At 37.9% G+C, this 19,603-nt stretch overlaps 1 protein-coding gene across 1 annotated transcript in view; it reads left to right on the top strand.

Annotated features, from left to right (window-relative positions):
- CDKAL1 (CDK5 regulatory subunit associated protein 1-like 1) overlaps positions 1-19,603 on the top strand; it is a gene marked incomplete at its 3' end in the record, with an annotated part of 265,833 nt that overhangs the window by 54,174 nt on the left and 192,056 nt on the right. The window contains exon 5 of the mRNA XM_008944761.1: positions 12,413-12,516. Within this exon, the coding sequence (XP_008943009.1) occupies positions 12,413-12,516 (104 nt within the window). The remainder of the gene's footprint in view (positions 1-12,412; positions 12,517-19,603) is intronic.

Below are 19,603 nucleotides of genomic sequence, written 5' to 3'. Positions count from 1 at the left end.
GAAGAGCAAAGGATGAAGAGGGACCTACCTCCATTGATTCTAGTGAGACTACAAACCTGGATTCTATAGATTATATAAACTGCCTTAGACAAGAGCACACAAAAGAGCTTACAGCACATCTAATCATTGAGGGACATGACGTTGTTTTTTACACAGTACCTTCAAGGTTTTTTCCCCCCATCAATTTCTTTTACATGTGATGCAGGTGTATTTGCAGCAGAGAGTTTAGGATTCCTAAGTGAATTCAAGGTAAGTGCATTCAGAAGTGTAAATGTGGCCAGATAGAACTTGTAACAAAACTGGCAAATTTCACCTTTTTTAGGTAAGACTTGTTTACAATTTGGGTTGATTTGAACAATTCCAAGGAATATGGAAAAGTAATAAATATTCACTCAGAGGACTAAGTTCTGGGCTCTGCACAACTGCTGTCTGTATGACTCTATATAAAGCTTAAAGACATGTTGATTAATGTTGCATAAAGGTGAAGGATGGCAGGAAACAAAGCACAATTTTAAGTGGTAGTTCACAATTCTGTGGGCATGGAAGAGTGCCCATAGGCCCACTTTCTAAATGTCCAGTGGGTGGATATAGTGCCCATTCACTCTATTCCTTCATTCTGTGGAGGAACATGATGAAAGTGGAAACCTGATCTTCACAGAACAAATTATCTCGCTTGTCATCTGTAAAACTAGAGTTCTAGCTTGGTTTTTTTCTGTCTGCGAACCCTTGGCTGGCTGGAGCTCCAGTAGCATGCTTGAGAATATTCTGTTAATGACTGATTACTGGCTATCTGCTCCAAAAAATCTCTCCTACTTGTTTGTCTGTTAACATTAGCCCTCAAAGTGCTGCGGTGTACTTAAGGGCAGCATGTATGACATTACTGTCACACTTTAAATAGATTTGATCAAAAATGGAAAGGAGTAGTGTTCTTGTCAGTTACCAGTGTCTCAAAGGGTGACACCTGGAACAGGCTGCACCACAACTGTACTTGACCACTGTCATGGTAAAACACATTCTTCAATCTAATTGCAATTTCTTGTCTGGCCACTTGTGTCCATTGCTTCTAATCTTATGACATTGAACTTCCAAGACCAGCCTGGCCGTGTCTTGACTGTATACTCCCATCAGCTGTTTGTAGATAGCAATAAAATCTCATCAGAACAATGTGAATCTAGCTTCTCCTTCTGTGCCATGGGCCTGAGCCCCCTAATCATCTTGTTGTCCTTCCTGTCTGTTACTTGGTGTCAATGTCTGCCTTGTTCCAGGGAGCTCAGCACTGGACACAACACTGCAGATGCAGCCTCACAAGTGCCAAACAGAGGGCAATAATAGCATCAGTCTGTTGGTTTTGTTCCTGAGAGCACACTCCAGTGCATTTGACCTTAACTATAAAGGGCATACTGCTGACTCACGTTCAATTTGTTGTCTGCCTGGACCCCAAAGGCCTTATAAAGCTGCTTTTTAGCCAGTCCATTCCCTCCTCACCTGCACTTTTGCCAGGGGTTACTCTATCCCAGATACACTTCTTATTTGCTTTCATTGAACTTCAGGAGGTTCCTGTTAGCCTGGTTCTGCAGGCTGTTGATAGCCTTCAGATTATCAACCCTGCTGTCTAGCATGTAAACTGCTGCCCCCACCTCCAGCTTGGGCTCTGCTGCAGATGCATGACATCCCTTCTCCTGTGGCATTAATAAAGTCAGGAAATAGTAGTGGCCCCAGCATCAGGCCCTGAGGAACACCAGTGCTAACCAGCCACTGTGCAGACTCTGTACTGTTGATCAGAACCCAGCATTCAGCCAGTTTTTATCCCACCTTGTTGTCCATTTATTATCTGTATCACAGCAGTTTGACTTTAAGGATTCTGCGGGAGGCTGTGGACAAAAGCCTGCCTAAAATCCCCAGCCTTCCCCTTCCCACAGGGTCAGTCACCTCTGTGTAGAAAGCAAGGACAGGTCAGGTCATCTTCAGACAGTTCAGCCTCACAAGGAAAATGGCATTTTAGCCTTTGTTTGTAAAAGCAAGGAGACATCTTGTTGTATGATGTCATCAACCTTATTTGTGAAAGCATTTCTGCAGGGAAGTTTTTAAGTGGTGCTTACTGAATGAAATGGTAACGTCCCTTTCTGCCTTGGCTTGTTGGCTCTGTTCAACAACCTGGGTCTAACCAGTGCCAAACCCCCATCATCCAGAAAGTTGGGTCTTTTTAAGAACTTCGTTCAAGTTGAAAAACAATTTTAAGTCAGCCATTTCAGAGATAATGTTGTAGCCACATGTGCCTGTGGAAAGATGAAGAAAAATTCCATTTAAGTGTTGACCAAGGCTTGTAAACAACGGAATTGCTGAGCTACTTCTTGTTTTGTCTGCCCATTCCTTTTTATTGTTAGCCTCTTGCTTTTGATGACTAGAGCTGCCTCTTGTGTATTTTCCAGCCTGTAATGTCTAGAAGGCTGTTTAGATCCTGAATCCCCAAGGGACTCTGTGGCCTGTTTTTAATGCCCCGATTTGTGCATGAAGTGCTTTTAGTCATGGTCTTTCTGACTTTCTTTTAAATGACTGATCATAACTGTCTGAGTTGTGATGGAGGTGACAAAAAGAAGGTAATCCAGTTAATCTAACCAGATTAAAAACTGGTTGTCTGTTGTTATGCTTTAAAAAAAAATAGAATAAAAATAAAAATCCCAAACCCAGCAAGTTATGGTTTCTGTCAGAGCTGGCAGCAGCTGAACTGGAAAAGCTTCAGACTCACCACAGACTTGAGTGGTTAAAGAGGAAATCAAAGCATATAAACACCAGCCAGCTAGCTTGGAAGAAAGTCAGACCATTCCAGTCACTGGGACTTGAGGACACCACGGGAGAGTTACAAGCATGATGGTCACTGAATGGAAGATAACAGGAAAAAGTTAAGAAAATAGCAGGGGGAAAAAAGGTAAAATAGAAGAAAAGAGCTGAGGAATTATTAGAAGGGAAGAATTAGAGAGAAGTAAAGCAGATAGAGAAGTTGAGGATCATAAGTTCAGTAACAAAAGGCTGCCATTTCCTGTTTTTCTGTACTGTCACTATGCTTTTAAATTCTGCAAAATATATTTAAACAATAACAGTATGAAATAATGAAACACATTTATAAACGGCAGCTTCCCTAATTATTCAGATTAGTTTCCCTAATTATTCAGAAGTACCTTCACTGACATTTTGTTTAAGGGCTAGGCACTCAAGAAGGTAGGTCCATGGAGATAATCTGACTCGGCTCTAGATCTGTGTCAAGGGGATTAATTTGCTTTTGAAAATCCCTTTGGAGAACCTTAAAGACAAACATAAGGCCCTTGGTTTAAATTTCTGTTTTTAAAAGAAATCAGTCATTGGATTCTTATAAGAATAACTGTGTAAATCAGTCCATTAAATTGTTTGGAAAATCTCAGATTTAGGATTGGGCAATTATGTTGAAATGTGTGGTCTTCTATCATTGGAAGTTGACAAAGTAATACCTAACAGAGTATGAACTTGAAACATGTTTCTTTACTGCTGCACATACACTTTTTGTTTTTAGCAAGGCTAACCAATATCACAAGACAGAGGTGACATTTAAGAGCAACAACAGCATTAATTGCAGGTAGTGCTTAGATCCTTGTCCACGTTGGAGCTTCTAACATTTCTGCTGCTGTCACAGCCAGTAGGATGCTTTGGGGCAGAAAGCTTTGTGTAGACCCAGTCATTGGGAAGTAATTCTTTCTAGATTGTAAATGGTGAGTTTGTTTTTATTATGCACTTATTTCCATTATTTTACCCAGACAATTCAGATCCACTTTCCCACAGACATTTTACAAGTACATTTTTGGAAACTGGTCTGATGAAAATCTCAGATAAATTCTAAATTAAGCCTGATAGTTTCAGTGCTGCTGAAATGCAACTTCTTTTTTCCTCCCCCAGGATGTTTTGACCAGTGCAAAAACAATACCTTTTATCCCAAGAATCTCTGTGCTACCTGCTGTATGTTACAGAATTAACTGCAGCCTAATGTTTCCTGTGAGATTTCACCACTCTAAAAGGGTCTGTCCCAGAAGCCATTCAGGAAGTAGAAACAATAGCTCTTATCACAGGCAGTGGTCCACTTTTCGACCATGTTTTTCTGTGTGGGTTGCTAATGTTGTGAAGATCCATGGTAAATGCAGGGGATGGCTTGTGGAATGACACTTGACTCACCTTACCCTCCTCCTTCCACTCGTGAGGATCTCCTGAGATGCTTCATTCCTGAAACAGAACTTTGGATATGCTCGTTGTCTCCCCTTCCACTACACAGAAATCACAGTTTTAATTCAACCCTGGGTATTTTGTTAAAAAACTTTGAAAACAGAATGTTTTAAAGCTTATGAAATTGTTCATTACTAACCCGGTTGGGTTTTACAGCACATTCTGTATAAGCTATGGTTAAGTCATCTGCCCCAGTAGTGGTTTATAATAAAATTATACTATTTGATGCTTTAAATACTGAGACATTTGTCAAGTCACAGCTTGCTGGAACTTTATAAATTAAAGCAAGTCTCTGAGAATCCTTTGCTCGGAGGTCATTTTCCAATCACTGCTGTTCATTAGGAAGAATTTGAGAACACTAGTTGCTTATGCGTGCTGAAATAGTGATGTTGGGGTATTCTGCCACTGGGATTAGCTGTGAGGAGACTTCTAAGAACGTATCTTTTCTGTCTGAAGTTTTTCTGTCATAACTCTTTATTTCCACCACCTTCATTACTGCTATTTGACTGAGACCAGGAGTCATCATCATCCAAATATTGATGCTTTTTTATGAAGTGTTGAAAGAATTGATTACTTGTAGCTACAATGCCATGGCATTTTCTGCTCTGTGCAAGCATGGAACCTAATTTATCTACCTGTGCTATTTCATCTGAGTCACATTCTTGATATTAATGACTGTCATGATCTGCCCCCAAAGTTGTGGTCTGCGTAGCCAAGCAGCTATTTGGAAATGCTTCTAAATAATTTATGTCTCTGTGAATCATAGAGCTCTAGTTTAAACTGCAGAGAGAAAAACCATTGTAGTTTCCAGTAAGCATCTAGCAATTTTGGGTCAGGGTGGGGAACACAGGTCTATGCAGCTTAGCAATGGAGCATTTTACCTTGTGATAGCCATTTAAAATAAAATGCCTGAATGAATAAACATGAACAACTGCAGAACCTTGTAGGCAGAAAAGTTAATCAAGTTCTTCAGACAAACACTAAAAAGTGCCACTGCTGCACTTGATCTTGCTGATGTTAAATCATTGGCCTTAAAGTGAGCAAGTTTTATGTCTGATGATATAACTACATAGCTGTGACCTTTGCTTCACCTGCACTTGACTGTAGGAATTCAGTTTCACAAAATGCAAATATTTAAAGTACAAAATTAAATCGTATTATAGCTTATCAAAGTGAGCTGCCTTCTCTCCAAATTCCTTTTGATTAGTAACTAGTGAGACATTACCAAATGAAACACTGGCTTTGAAGGTCTTCGGAAGAACAACATTATAATGCACTTTGTTCCCATTTGGCTGAGCAGGGAATGGGTTGTAGAATTAAAAAACTAGCATCCCATAGTTGTCCTGCTTTGAGAAAAAGGTGTGTGCAGCTGCATACACTGCAGTGTTGCTTGACAGGTCATACTGTTTTCTGCTAGAAATTTTTTGAGAGGCTTTTTCTTTTTAACCTGGCATTGTACTTTCAGAGCCATTTCTAAAATATCTGTCTACAAAGATCATTTCAGAGAAATCCTGTTTTTATCATATAGAAAATGCTGTAGCATCACATACCTCATGTGCAGCGTATCCCCTGTGGCTGCTGTCCAAGCTCTGAACAATCTGGGATATTGGAAACTCTGTGATAACGTGTTTTGCTGCTTAGACTAATTAGCCCTGATGAGAGGCAGTTTCAAAAATATTTAAAATCCTTTTGCATCTTTTTGAATAGAAAACAACCTCCCATGCCTCAAATTGTAACAAGAAATTATCTTCCCTGTCACAGTGGGTTGAAGAGCTTTATTGTAAAGAGTGCAAACTTCAATCAAAAGAGCAGTTTTCTGCTAACAAGTCAGGCATATTAAGCATGATTTTTTTTTCCCTATAAACAACTTTATTTTTCACCCGCTCCACTGCTGTTAAGTTTGATGGAATTTAGACATTTTGGAAATACAAAGTAGCATTTATAGAGGTGAAATACTAAGAAAGATAACTCTATAATTTAACTCTACAAATATTAAACTATAAATATAGTATAAATGATGTTGTTAGGTTTACAAAACTTTATATCCTAAGGAGAAAAATATTTGTAGAATTCTAGTAGCTCCTACTTAGTTGTGACTACTGCCCATCTCCTTTTCATCTGCTGGGATTATGTATTTCTGGTATTTCTTTTGCTCAGTCAAGCCTGCAAAGGGAGTTTTTCTTTACAGAGCATTTTTATCAAAATTGCATTTGATAAAAACTTTAAAAGAGTCTTATAAAATCCTGAATCTCTTCTGTAAACTATATTTTGAAGCAAATAAATCCTGCTCCCCTTTCAGGAAAACCACAGTTTGCTAATAGAAAATATTCTTGGGCTGGAATTATTGAGGCCTTCTAAGGAAGTCTGCTGGTAGGTGCAGAGGGATGCTGCGGGTGACTGTGATGAGCAATCTTTCTATATTTATACCAGTGTGATGTTAGGGACACTGCACTCCTGGCAGAACTTGATTTTATTTTCTTTTTTAATAGGGTAAACTTCATAAAATCTTGAATTTGTTTTTGTTTGGTTTTTTTTTTAAAAAAAACTTTTAAAAAAAAGCTCATTAACTTGATACCAAGCAAGAGTTTACTGGATTATTCACAAAATTAAAGGGGCAATCCCATCCTCCTTCCCCAGAATCAGCCACCTGCAGAGCAGCAGGGATTTCTCTCCTATGACACTGCTGCAGCTATCCAGCTGTCTCATCTTGCTGACAGATGCCTGGCCTTGGTCAGTCACGTCAAACGTGGGTGACTAGCACACTAATGGTGCATCACAGTCTGTAATTGAGTGGTTTTCTGGTCCTTGAATCAAAGTTGGTTTATATTTTTTCATATCTGTTGGTGGAATCCTGTCTTCATCAAACTTAGTGGCACAAATCCTCTAAGAGGAACCAGGATTTTGCTCCTCATGTCTGTACTCTCATCCTCATCTGCTGCTGAAACCCACTGATTAGTCCCACTGAAGGGAAGTCTTTATTTGTCTGCTGTGTCATAAGTGTTCTTACTCATAATTTGTTCCATCTGCAAGGGGCAGCCTTTTGTGTTAGGAATGTATTTTAAGAGGAATTTTGAAAATGAAGAGTCTGCTTAACCTAATGCACAACATGAGCACACACTAGCTAAGCAATGTAAAGACCACTGTTCCCTGGGTCTACAACAGAATTTCAGGCACTTGATCAAAATGTTGATGACATTCAGTTTACTAAAATGTTCAAAAAATTGGATTTTTTTTAGCCACATGGTAGTAATTTATCTATGGATAATATTTTACCTGGCTGTGAAATAGTTCTGTGTATTGGACACATAGCTGATTAAACGTTAATAATTCAAAGCAAAAGGTTAATAATTCAAAGTACCTTAATCAGTGTAGTATGTTGGAAAACCAGAACTGAGTGTTTTTTGTTCTGGAATCATTAGAAATATCACCCAAAACATATTGGTAATTACAAACATAGTGATCATTAATAATTATTTTTATAAACATCTTTTTTTTGGGGTCAGAAAAGCTTTGACTTGTATTAAAACAAACTAACATTTACAAACCAGCTTTAAACACTTGAAGAAAGCTTCCAATTTAACACAAAGGAGATGCTTTTTTGCAACTACTAGCAAGTTGGCTTTTTAGTCCCATGTATTTGAGCTTTGGGTATGATAAAGGCAAGTTTTTGAGGAGAGCTTGATCTGCTGGGCTGGTTTTAGGTGATCCGTTTGTAGGTGAATGCCACTTAGTAAGAGAGCAACGCTGAGATTCTCAGAGTTCCCATCAGCCTTTTTCCTGGCTGTGGTCTGAGTCTGTGGCAGCGTGGACGTGTGAATAATTTTTTATGCTGGAAACTTGGAGTAGAGGCTGGCTTACTAGGGGAAGAAAAACACTACAGATGTGTTATTATACCTAGGGTTTGGTTTAAATTCCTATTTTCAAGAATACATAACTCTCAAATCTGTGAAAAGCTGTTAGTTCTGTGTTTTAACAAGAATTTGAAATCTGCATCATTTGGTTGGTCAGCTGTAGCCTTGAAGATTTTTTCCCCTATTTGGAATTCATAAATGTGGTACAAAATGGGACTTAAATTTTTACTTTTTTTTTTTTTTTTTTTTTTTTTTTTTTTTTTTTTTTTTTTTTTTTTTTTTTTTTTTTTTTTGGTTTGCTTTCTAGAATTGGTCATTTTCTATGTTACACCAAAGTCTGTCCTGTTTTGATTTTGTTATATAACCTCTTTAAGTACCAAAACACCCACCAAACCTCTGTTGTTTAGGTATTCCACAGTATTTTTATATTATAGTAAGAATAAGTCCATTGATGCAGCAAAAATTGAAAAAAAGTCTGCCTCCAGATACCAACTTTCAGCTCCTGCCCCAAAATAAATCACAAGCCTCCTAAAGTTGTACTTAAAGACCATCATAATAAAGCTCTTAAAATCAATCCCACACAATCCTCTGAGTAATTTAGAGAATAACTTGCTCTTCTTTCTTTGTGTTTCTTGCTGCACATGTCCATTCTCTCTTTGTGACCAAGTTCATTGCAGTACCAGAGGAAAAATTGCAGTTACTGCATTTTTTCAGGTAGCCTAGGATTTAGTGTAAAGAATATTTGCCCAGAAAGCAACTCTGATAATGGAGAGGAAACTAGTCTAGTAGAAACTAGGCCTTGTAGAAAAGGAGCATTGATTGAAGGTATGAAGTTCATCCTCAGATTTTAGAGATTAGTAGTTTCAGTATTTAGTACCGTTGCTTAGTACTTAGTGCTCTTAGTGTTCAGTGCTCTTGCTGTAGAGCTTTTCAAATACTGCTACCCAAATACAGAGCAAAATACATAGTGAGAAATATGTATGGTTTATGCATAAATTTTAAGAAGAGAGGAAGAGTTAGCACTATTTTTTATAAACACACAAAACATGGATTTTTATGATAAGGAAATAGAAAAATTCTATGAAACTAGTATAAAGAAGTTTTTTTACTGTACACCAATACCCTTTTAGATTATTGCTCTAGATCTATTACACAGCAATAAATGCAGAAGGTTGCTTTAAATAACTTACAAAAATGATAATTTTTACCAGTCTTATGATGAGTTGACACATCTTCAAGAAGATCTACCAAGAGCATGGTTTTCAGGAAACATTACGGCTCAATATGAGAAAAGATTGATAATAAACTTTTCATTAAAACTCACTTTTATACCAAATTTTTACTAAGTCAGACTTTGCAAATTGAAGAAAATGATAAAGTTTTGTGTTGTGGGCTCTTTTTTTGTTCTTCCCAAATTCGACATTAAATTTGAGTGTAATAAATTAACTTCATCCCAAGAAATGGATTCTCAGTGCATCCCTTTGTTACTGTTGGCTGACAAAATTCTCTTTTGTGAGTAAAAGGGCTGGTGTTGAAGTAACCTTGGGGTCAGGAGACAGGATTGTTGCAAGTTAAATCTTTTCTTGATGTCCTGAGAAGATTGACGAAATAGCTGGTAGTGTTATTTTCTTCAGAGAAAACAGGGCTTAATAGAAATATCATCAATGGAAGCCACCCATTTTTGTGTTGGTTGTAAAAGAGCAAATGCGTCCACTATGAAACTGATTTTAGGTGTCCTGGAAGTATAAGCAAAATGGAATAAACTTGCTGCAGAGCAAAATGGGACGTACTGTGGTAGTGACCTCACGAGCTGGCCTGTCACTGCAGCGTGGGCTCTGGCCGTGCCCCCTGAGAGGGGCTCTGGCAATGGCACAGCAGTTTGCCTGCTCTGTTTTGCCATCCCAGCCTTTTCTTTTAGCACTTCACAGCCCCTTTTATGTCGTGTGCTGGTCACAGCTGGTTCCAGCTGGTTCTGGGTGCCTTGGGGTGGGATGTGCAAAGACGACTCCGGAATGAAGGCGTAAAGCGAAGCCTGGGAAAAAGGGGAGGAAAGGCCTTGGTTAAATGTTGGTGTCTTTGTTCCCCAGTACCTGAATTTGGGATTGATGTTTTATTTTGGCTGGCAGGCAGTTAGTTTTCCTCACATTGGGTTTGTTTTGCCCATGACAGTAGTTGGTATGTGATATCCCCACATTACCAGACCCGTGAGCGCTCCCTTGGTCCCCTTCTCCCTGTCCCTGGTCCCATGGCATGGGAGAGCATCTGTCTGTTAGTCCCCCCACCACACCATGGCAGGTGACCAAAGGAAGGCTTAGTCTTGCTCTTTAGGACATGGCAGGATGCATCACCAAACCGTCACACTGGTTTTGTGTAGCTGTGTGGAAGAGAGCTGCTTTAGCTTCGTGCATGACACAGGGGGGAAGGAGTGCGCCAGTGGGATGGCTGGATGGGAGCCTGCCTAGGAATGAAGTGTTGGGTTGAATGGAGAGTTGTGCTTTAAAAACAAACAGAAGGAGGGAAAAAAAAAAAACAAAACAGTAAAAAGAAGGAAAAAAGAGAAAGACATGGTTTGCAACCCTGGAAAAATGGAAGAACTTTGAGAGAGTCATGGATGGGAGGCAAAGAGAGGAGTATCCCATGGGCTGTGGGGGGGAAGGCATGTGGCATACTTTAGCTGGTCAGTGACCTTGCAGAAAATTTGCTTTAGTTTGCTAAATATGTTACACAGACAAAATATAAATCAAGTATCTCCTTCCACTCTCTTGATTTCAAATGCTACTCTTTTAAACATGCTTTAGATCTTGCACAATGAAAGGGTTTTGATTTGCAGAAGAAAGGTGAGATACATAAAAATTGTTTCACATCTGATGAATAAATTGTCTTTGGGTGGGAATGAATCACTTATTTGGAGCAGGTTGTAAGAAGTTCAGATTTAGGTCTTCTTTTTTACTCCTTAATTTTAATAGGTGATTATATATGTTACTGACTGACAGCTTGTTTTGTATACATTTCATATATAGATGCATTAGTTTTTAATAGAACAGTCTCATTGTTGCAGTTAAGCAATTAGCTTAAAACTGAGCAATTAGCTTAGTTTTCTGATCTAAAACGGATTGTAAAATCTGATGTTTGCATCTGATAGGCAGGAAAAGTATTACGCATAAATAAGATTGGGCACAATTTACACCTTCCAGTCTAGCAGAGAGAATCACAAACTGTCCAGGTGTCCTCTGGCAGAAAGCAGTGAACAGTCTTGTAGCTGGAGACTCCACTGGGCCCCACCTGGTCCTGTCTTTGCCTTTTCACACTGGTTTTGGAACTTTTCTAGTAACACTGCTGTAGTTGGTGTTAGCCTCTTCTGCCATCTAAGTGCTTTATTATATTCAAGAGGTGGCTTTTTTTTTTAATTGTAAAAATTGACAGAATTTAAGATGTTCTGTAGCCATGAACAAGAGAACTATTTTAAACGTTTTTTTGTTTATTTTGTGGGGTTTTTAGGGGATTAAGTGCTTTAACCTGTAAAAAGCTGTAGGGTAATACCAGCTTTGAAAAGAGAAGAAGGGGGAAAACATGCAGCAAACTCCTTTTAACATTCTGCTTAATACTTTCATAGCACTACAAGGATCCAAAGGCTGATCCAAGAAAAATATACAACGAATGGCAGGTTTTGGTTTGATCTTTCCATCCTTTTACTTTGAATTAGTCTGCCTTTACTACATTGGCAGGTAAATTAAAAGCATTCACATTATTCCTTCAGTTTCTTATGGGAGTTTTCCATTAGCTCACCAATCTTTTGTGCCAAACTGTCTTTCTGATTGGTGATTCTCTCTTCATTATGTTATTTGTTTTATTCATACAAGCCAAATGAAAGGAGGAAAAACTAACTCAGATGTGCTTTCAAGAATAAACACTATTTTTAACATCTACTTTTAGCCTTTTAGGACTTTTTTTTCTTTATTTCCTTGTTCAGGTAGAATTTTTTATGTAATAACAGGATTTGAAGCCTGGAGATTCATCTTGAGTAATGAGCAATTATTAACCCTCATATAGCTTTCTAAAAATATGTAAGTTGTCCCTCTTGGACTTTGTGTGGTTTCCACTGATAGCTTTTTCAACCTTTTATATTAATGTGAAAGGTAGTTTAAAGAAGATGGGAAGACAAAATGCTTTTCAAACTACTTCATTTTAAACCAGAATATTACCCTTCCCTAGTCATAGGAAGAGAAGCTAATTTTTGAGATGCATTTAATAAATACAGCTGTGCACAGAAAGACTTTTTTTTTTCTAGAAATTGAGTATTTTTGTTTTCTAAACAGGTGTCTCAACGCATGTACCTACTGCAAAACTAAGCATGCCAGAGGAGATCTAGCGAGTTATCCAATTGATGAACTCGTGGACAGAGCCAAACAGTCTTTTCAAGGTAAGGAGTTTTATTTCTATGATAAAAATCAGCCTCTAAAGTGTACCAGGTCATATTTTCACACGTAGGGGTTGTGATACAATGCAGCTCAGTTACAGCATTGATGTTTTTAATGGTAGTGATGGTGTCTGCTGGTGCCTTTGGTAGGAAGCTGTGTTTTCAGGAGCTAGTGCACCACTGTTTATAAAATGTAGTCCTACCATAAGTAACATTTCATTTTGATTTTAGGCTTACTCAGTTGAAGTTCCATGCAAGGATTTTTTTTGTGATGATGGAGAAGGGAATATTCCATCCTCTGCCTCTAATTTCTTTAAGAGGAAGACAGTAGCGGTTTTTTTTTTCATTCAGCCACAAATTTCACAAACCTCCGTAGGATTCTTAAAACCCTGTTTAAGGTTAGATTGTTTTTTCTGCTACTGGATTTCCTGGGGGAGTTCTGGGATGCTTCTGAGAACCATAGAAAGCTTATCAACTTCCAAGTTCACTAGGGCATTTGTAATGTTCTGTGGATCCACTCAAACATCAAGAGTTGTTTCTGCAGTACAAGATCTGTGTCATTCTCTGCTGTAAACTCTTGTACCTCTGGTAGTTATCATATCTTTAGTGTACCTTGGTATTTGTTCTTTTAATCTAAATTTTGCCTATGTTTCAAAAGTATAGATTTCCAAATAATGCCATTATTCATTTCTGATGCAATCTGTGTGAAGGCACAGGTGGGATTTTTGTGTTTGTGTGTCATGTTGAAGGATTAACTGTGTATTAAAAGAAAATACTAAGGAAATTCAGATGTAACATCTCCTTCCCATCTTGGTATCAAATACTTTGAATCACCAGTAGAGCAATCAATACATGTGATGCCACATCATGTACAAACAGTAGATGTGTTGGGTTTCACTTCTGGCTCAGTGTTGCAACTGTTCTGGCAGAAGCAGGTCTCCCATGATTCAAAAGGTTTTTCCTTATTTAGGGATCCCTAATGAACCTCAGTCAGTGATGAACTTCTGGCTATTGAGTATTATGCAAGAAGAATCCTTTCCTAATCACAGTTCATATTCATGAATTATAATTTATGTGTTATCCACACGGAAAGTTCTGTCAAGACTGTGAATGCCTTCTTCCTTTTACTTCTGTTAAAAGCCCAGCTCCTCTCTTCCATGAAGCTTACATGAATTTGCCACAGAATTTCTCCTGTTGCTTAGGTTTGTACAGTTAATGCTGCTGTTGCTGTGCACTGGGTTGTCTGTTACCATAGGCAGGAATCCTGCCACATCTCACATCGCTTGTTCTAGTGGGATAAATTTCCAAAACCTGTACACATATTATGGTGTAACAGTGAGTGGTCAGTAACTGAAATACAAGTTGTAAAAATACACATTATTTTGGTGAAGACGCAGTTGAGGAAGCATTTCAGAAAGCTAGAAGTTTTCAGTAGTACAAGGTAGATGATTTTGAAATCAGTAAGTAGTTGCTGTGCAGGAGGAATGCTGCAATTTGGTGGTTGTGGTTATTTTTATGCAGCGATTACCAAACAGAAGTAAATGCCTGGTGATAACAAGCCATATAGGCAGAAAAAGACAACTATATTCTTTTCCTTTCATCCAGGTGTGACTCTGAAGTACTTTTGTAATGAGTAGCATAAGAATAGCATTATTCTGGTAGTTCTATAGAGCTGTTGCAATGTTGTATAGAAACTTTGAACAATTCAGCAAGGGAATATGATGAAGAGAAGAGATAGGTAATACAGTCAGGATTATGGTCTTTATTTAGGTTAACTATTTAAGTTATATTTAGATTTATTGCATTTATGGACAGAAGATAAATACAGGCTTGTCTGTCCTGTTGTGTTTGCATGCAATAAAGTCCATATTACATTACCATAAAGATGTACTTGCTTGACAGAACAAGAAAGAAAACTTGAGTTTTATTTGTCTTTTCAGAAAATAAATGTGAAATTTCAGAAAGTATTTTGAACTTCAAGTTTTTACATTTGGATTGAAAATTGAATAATTCAATTCATCTGTTGTACCATGACCTTTATTAAAAATATTGACTCTTTCAAAATAACTTGATTTCTAATGGAAAACCTTGTCCTTGAGCTATTGTTGTGAAACTTGTTGAAGAAATGGTATGATGTGTCTCACAGCAGGCATCTCCAGGGAGTTCTGTTCTTACTTGGCCTTACGCTAGTACCTTTTGTTAGAGGATATAAGGGAAGAAGCAAGTAGTGAGCTGTAAAATGACAGGCTTTGCCTCTACCTTTCACATACTTAGACATAAAACTTGGAGTACCTCAGTTTGCAGTGTATGGAGAATTTGTTACTGCCAGCTTGCTGCAGGTGGGCTGCAGAAACTTCAATCCAGTGAAAGACTTAAGCTATTCAAAGTCATTATTAAAGTTCTCATTGAGTTATTGATCCACAGTCTCCTCAACAATCACTTCAGTTCACTCAGATGATGCGTTGCTGAGGCTCTTGTGAAAAATACAGAGAGGTACAGATGTGTGAGGAAATGTTTTTCCACGTTGGTATTCTTCTTGGGAGAACTGAGATACCTTAGAAGAACAGCAGCAAAAGAGCATGTGGTAATTCTGTGTCACTGCATGGTCAAGTCATGTGAAAGAAGACAAACTGAGGTAGTTTGTGGTGTTTTCTGTATGTACACTGTTACGGTACACAGCTTGATAGGCCCCAAAGGTGGGATGTTTCAGTTGTGGAACACTCTGAAAATGTTTGAGAAGAGCTATATTTAAGGACATTTTGTTATAGGTCCTTAAATCCCAGCACAAAAGCCCTTTCTGAAGTGCTTTTTTCAGGTGATTGTATTTCAGTAAGGTTGCAGTTGATATCTGGAAACAGTATTTCTAGCAGCAGTGCGTCGCTAGGACAGGCTTTGGTGTTGGGATCAGGCACACTGATGTTTTCCCTCAGTCCCTTCTGGCCTGCAGCCTCTGGGCAGCACTTCCTCCCTAGTGCTCGTGGTAGTGCTGGGCTGATGGTTGATGACGATGGGATCTTTTCCAACCTTTCTGATTCTGTGATTCTGCTGAGGAACTGTTCCCAGGCTGTAGTATATGCTGCATTACTTGGCTGCAAGCCATTTTAAGTAGTCAGTGGACAAGTGTTGGACTGCTAATAATATGGTATGAAATAATGCAGTATCTGTGTGGTAGCAGCTGCAGAGTGGTGCCTGACATGCTCTGATTTTTGTCTCCAAGGTGACTTCTGAAGGTTTTTGAAACTTGTGTTTTATGAAAGCTGTATTGCAGGTTTCTCATGGACACTGCCTGCTTCCATAACGTATTGGACCAAGCCTTAAGGTGTACTGACCTTGAGTTTGGTTCCATACTTCGCATTTGTGTCTCCTGACTTCCTCCATAGCAGTTTTGAAGTTACGACTGACATCAACTTTAATAATTCACAAAATCACTTTAACAAGACAATCTGAAGTTGAAAGCAGATTGTTGAGGTTTTTGCTTTTTTAACTTCAGTGTTTTTTCTGTAAATTTGAACTTTTAGTAAGTAGTTGTATCATTTTTTTACGTGGACAGCCTTGTCAAGTCACATTATGTGGCAGACTCCTGTAAGACAGCTAGTAAAGAAAAAGTATTGTGAAATACAGTGAAGTGGTGTTTGAGTAGAGAACAAATGTCTACTGTAAAGTTGTTTATGCAAAGGGATTTTCTACAGCTGATATACAGCACTTTCTTTGTGTCATCAATTTAGCAGTATGGTTTTTTCAAACTTGCTATATCATGTTCAGTGCTGTATTTTAGGGAATTGCTTTTGCAGTTATGAGAGAGCTCTTTCTTTCCTCCCCAGAGCTAATTTATGTTTAACAATGTGTTTTTGCTCAGTGTATGAAGCTGGGGTAGCTGCCATTGGTGAACAGTGTTCTGAGGAGACACAAAAGTTAAATGAGCCTGAACCATGAAGGTTCTGGCGTGTCCTGGGATAGCTTTGGCTAAATTGCAAGACTTGAAATTGATTTTTTTTTTTTCTTTAAATGGGATTTTAGTGTCCATAAAAATATATAAAATGTATATAACTGATAGTGCTACCTGGTGATTTGTGAACCCAATATAATGTGAGAGACTTTTGGGGCAAAAATAGTACTTTGCATTGCAAACAACTTTTGCTGGTTCAGCAAACTAAGTTAAAATGTAAATAGTTTTATGGAATTAGCTGTTATTTCATTCTAGCTTAGAATGAAAATTTTCTGCACATAATACCAGTACAAAATTACATTTCGTGCCTGTTGCAGATGATAGAAAATATACTATGAACATATTGTATAATTGCTACTATATTGCTAGCTTATTTTATGGTGGCAACCAGGGAGCTCAAATGAAAGTTGTATTCTGTTGGGAAACATTGTTCTTGTATCCTCAAGTATGTAGAACTATTGCTTCTGGATGAATAATAGCAGTGGCAAAATATCTTTGCTTTTTATTCCTTTATTTGCATGATGGTTCACTGGCGTGCATGGTGTTGAATTCCGAATAATGCTTCTGTTTAGGAAATCTTGGACAAAATGTAGCATCACAAAGCAGAGGAGCTATCTAAAGAAAGATTCTGAGTCTTGACTTTCATTTGTTGTCTTTAGCAATTATCCTGTATCTTGTGGATTTTGAAGTGTTGAGAGTTCAAAGGAGACTAATATTAACTATTTCTTTATCTACAAGTATTACTGTAAACAGATGTTTCTACATAATGAGAAAGATTCATTTTATGCAACGTGACTGTTTTCCAGAGCTTTTCAGATCACTGTGAGCTTTGCTAAAGACCTTTGGTTTTTGTCGCTCTGATGAGGTGCTGTTAAGACTTTCTGCTTTATTAATTGGTAACTGTTTTAATTCCTGCAGGACTACTAGTAAGCTCTTTGAATCTTTTCAGGGCAGCTGCCACTCATGAACCAAGCTTTAGCAATGTTTTTAGTTTCCCACCAGCTGGCAAGGAGCAGTATCACATTCAGGTGCTCAGACTACATCTTCTTGGTGCTGGGTTTGGTCTTTGAATGCCCTGAGGACTGGGTGCCCAGTCATCCAGGTGGAGACCTGGGCTTTGTACTCAGGGTCCTTCTAGGGGCAAAACAAAGACAGTAGAGAGAGCAGTTGTCATCATATGGAGGTCTCACCTTGGTGTGAGATAAAGCTTGGAGCCTGGACACAGTCCCAGGAGTGAATAAGCTTAGTCCTTTCAATACAGCCTTTGTTAATGACCCTCAGCCTGCCCCAGGAAAGTTTTCTTAACTAATCTTCATCCCTTGGTCACTAATATTTTTGCCCTCCTGGTGTCAGTGTTACAAGAAAAATGAAACTATATGATGTTAATGGCAGACAACTAATCAATTAGTTGAGTTAGATGGGCGTGTCTTTTGGAAGTGTTGTTTTGCTTTGTTGGGTTTTTTAAATTCAGTCATCTCTTGGAAAGACTGGCAAATCTGCTTTGTATAGAACTGAAATTTATATGCTGGGTTGTTCTCAAAATAAAGGGGTTTGTTTCATTTTCGATTGAATTAAATATTTAGACCAACTCAAATGTTTTGTTTGGTTTTTCAGACTACTCCTTGGCTTTCAAAATACAGGTCAACCCCAAAACCAACCATAACATTTGTGAATAGGGTGTATTTTTAATTATTTTTTTTTAAAGGGAGTGGTTTGCTGTGGAAAACATTTACACTGAAACATTTCCCTTTCATTCCATGTGAAATATTTGACCATTTTGAAATTTTGTTAAATTTTTAAAATTTTCTTTCCTCTTGAAAGTTTGATTTCAATACAGAAATTATGCTTGTTTCCCAAAAACTATAAGCTGATCTTTAGCAAGTGTCTGTTCAGCAAAAGCAGCTTTAGAAAAGCAAAACTTTTAGTATTATTTACCAGTTGTTGCCCAGGGCAGCAAAACAAAAACACTATGTATAAAGTTAAGCAAGTTAAGCTCAGGGCACTTTTACATTCTGTCCTTTATAACAAAAAGGAAGCAAAGACAAAAATAGGTTTCACCTGCAAGTGCAGACCATATCTTACTTTTTTTTTTTCTGCTTTAGCCACACTAAAGAAAGCTGGAGAGTGAAAAAGCAAATGTTAGTATGCTTTGAACACCTCCAAAAGGAGCTGGAAAAGCCAAGCAAAATTTTCTTGTAAGGTGAATGTAATGAGGAAACATGAAACTTTGGGGCTGGGTGGCTGATTCCTGAGACCTCCCATACTTCAGTTGCAATAGGCATTACCCCATAAAAACCTCAGAAGAAAAACCCTCCATACTTAATATCCAATATAAAATTGTATGTTGAAGGTGTAGCATATGTTGGCTTCTGCTTCCTTTCTTTAGCAGCCAGAATAATCTTGTAAGAGTGTGAAGTCCATGCCCCATTATAATTGGGCTTAAACTGTTTTAGGAATGTTATTCTATCAAAAGAGAAAAATTCTCAAAATGCTGAATTTTTGACAGCAGTATGATGAATTCAACATAGTTTTGCAGAAAAAGCTGAATGTGTTCTGTTTAGAATTACCTAATGTAATGCTTGAAACTTCTTTTCCAAAATGCTTTTGCCTCTGTGTTTTCTGGTTCATAGGATCAAAATTTCCTGATGCATAGATTATAATGTATATGACAGGAAAATTTCATATGGAAATCTTTTCTAACCAATAGTTTTCACCCTTAAAATAACTGAACCCGACTCCCCTATGACTTTTCAAATCCTTTCCAATTGAATTTTTTGGGAGAGCAGAATTTTCCATATCACAGATAGTCTTGGTTCATTTCCAGCTTTGCTGTGTACAGTGTTTCCTTCTGTTGATTGGGCTTTTTTTATTTTGAGGGGAAGGAGGAGAGTGGTGACTGTTTTTCTGTGATAAACTTCTGTCAGCCTTGTTACTGACTTCTAGGAAAAGTAGGATTTATTCTAATATTGTTCCTGAAGTATAATTTGAAGTTGCATTCCAGGGAACTTGGGCTGCTGTATTTGAGACACTTTGATAAACAACTGCTCTTTGTTCTTCTGTGCCTTTTGGCTATAGCTAAAGAGCTAGGTGGTTGTTGTTGTTAAGTTTATTATAATTCTTTCTGTATTGTCTTCTGTGTTTTAT

Source organism: Merops nubicus, unplaced genomic scaffold (assembly GCF_000691845.1).
Source record: "Merops nubicus isolate BGI_N331 unplaced genomic scaffold, ASM69184v1 scaffold4387, whole genome shotgun sequence".
NCBI classification, from domain to species: Eukaryota; Metazoa; Chordata; class Aves; order Coraciiformes; family Meropidae; genus Merops; species Merops nubicus.
Note: the sequence above shows the minus strand (reverse complement) of the source record. Positions and strands in the feature narration are given on the sequence as shown.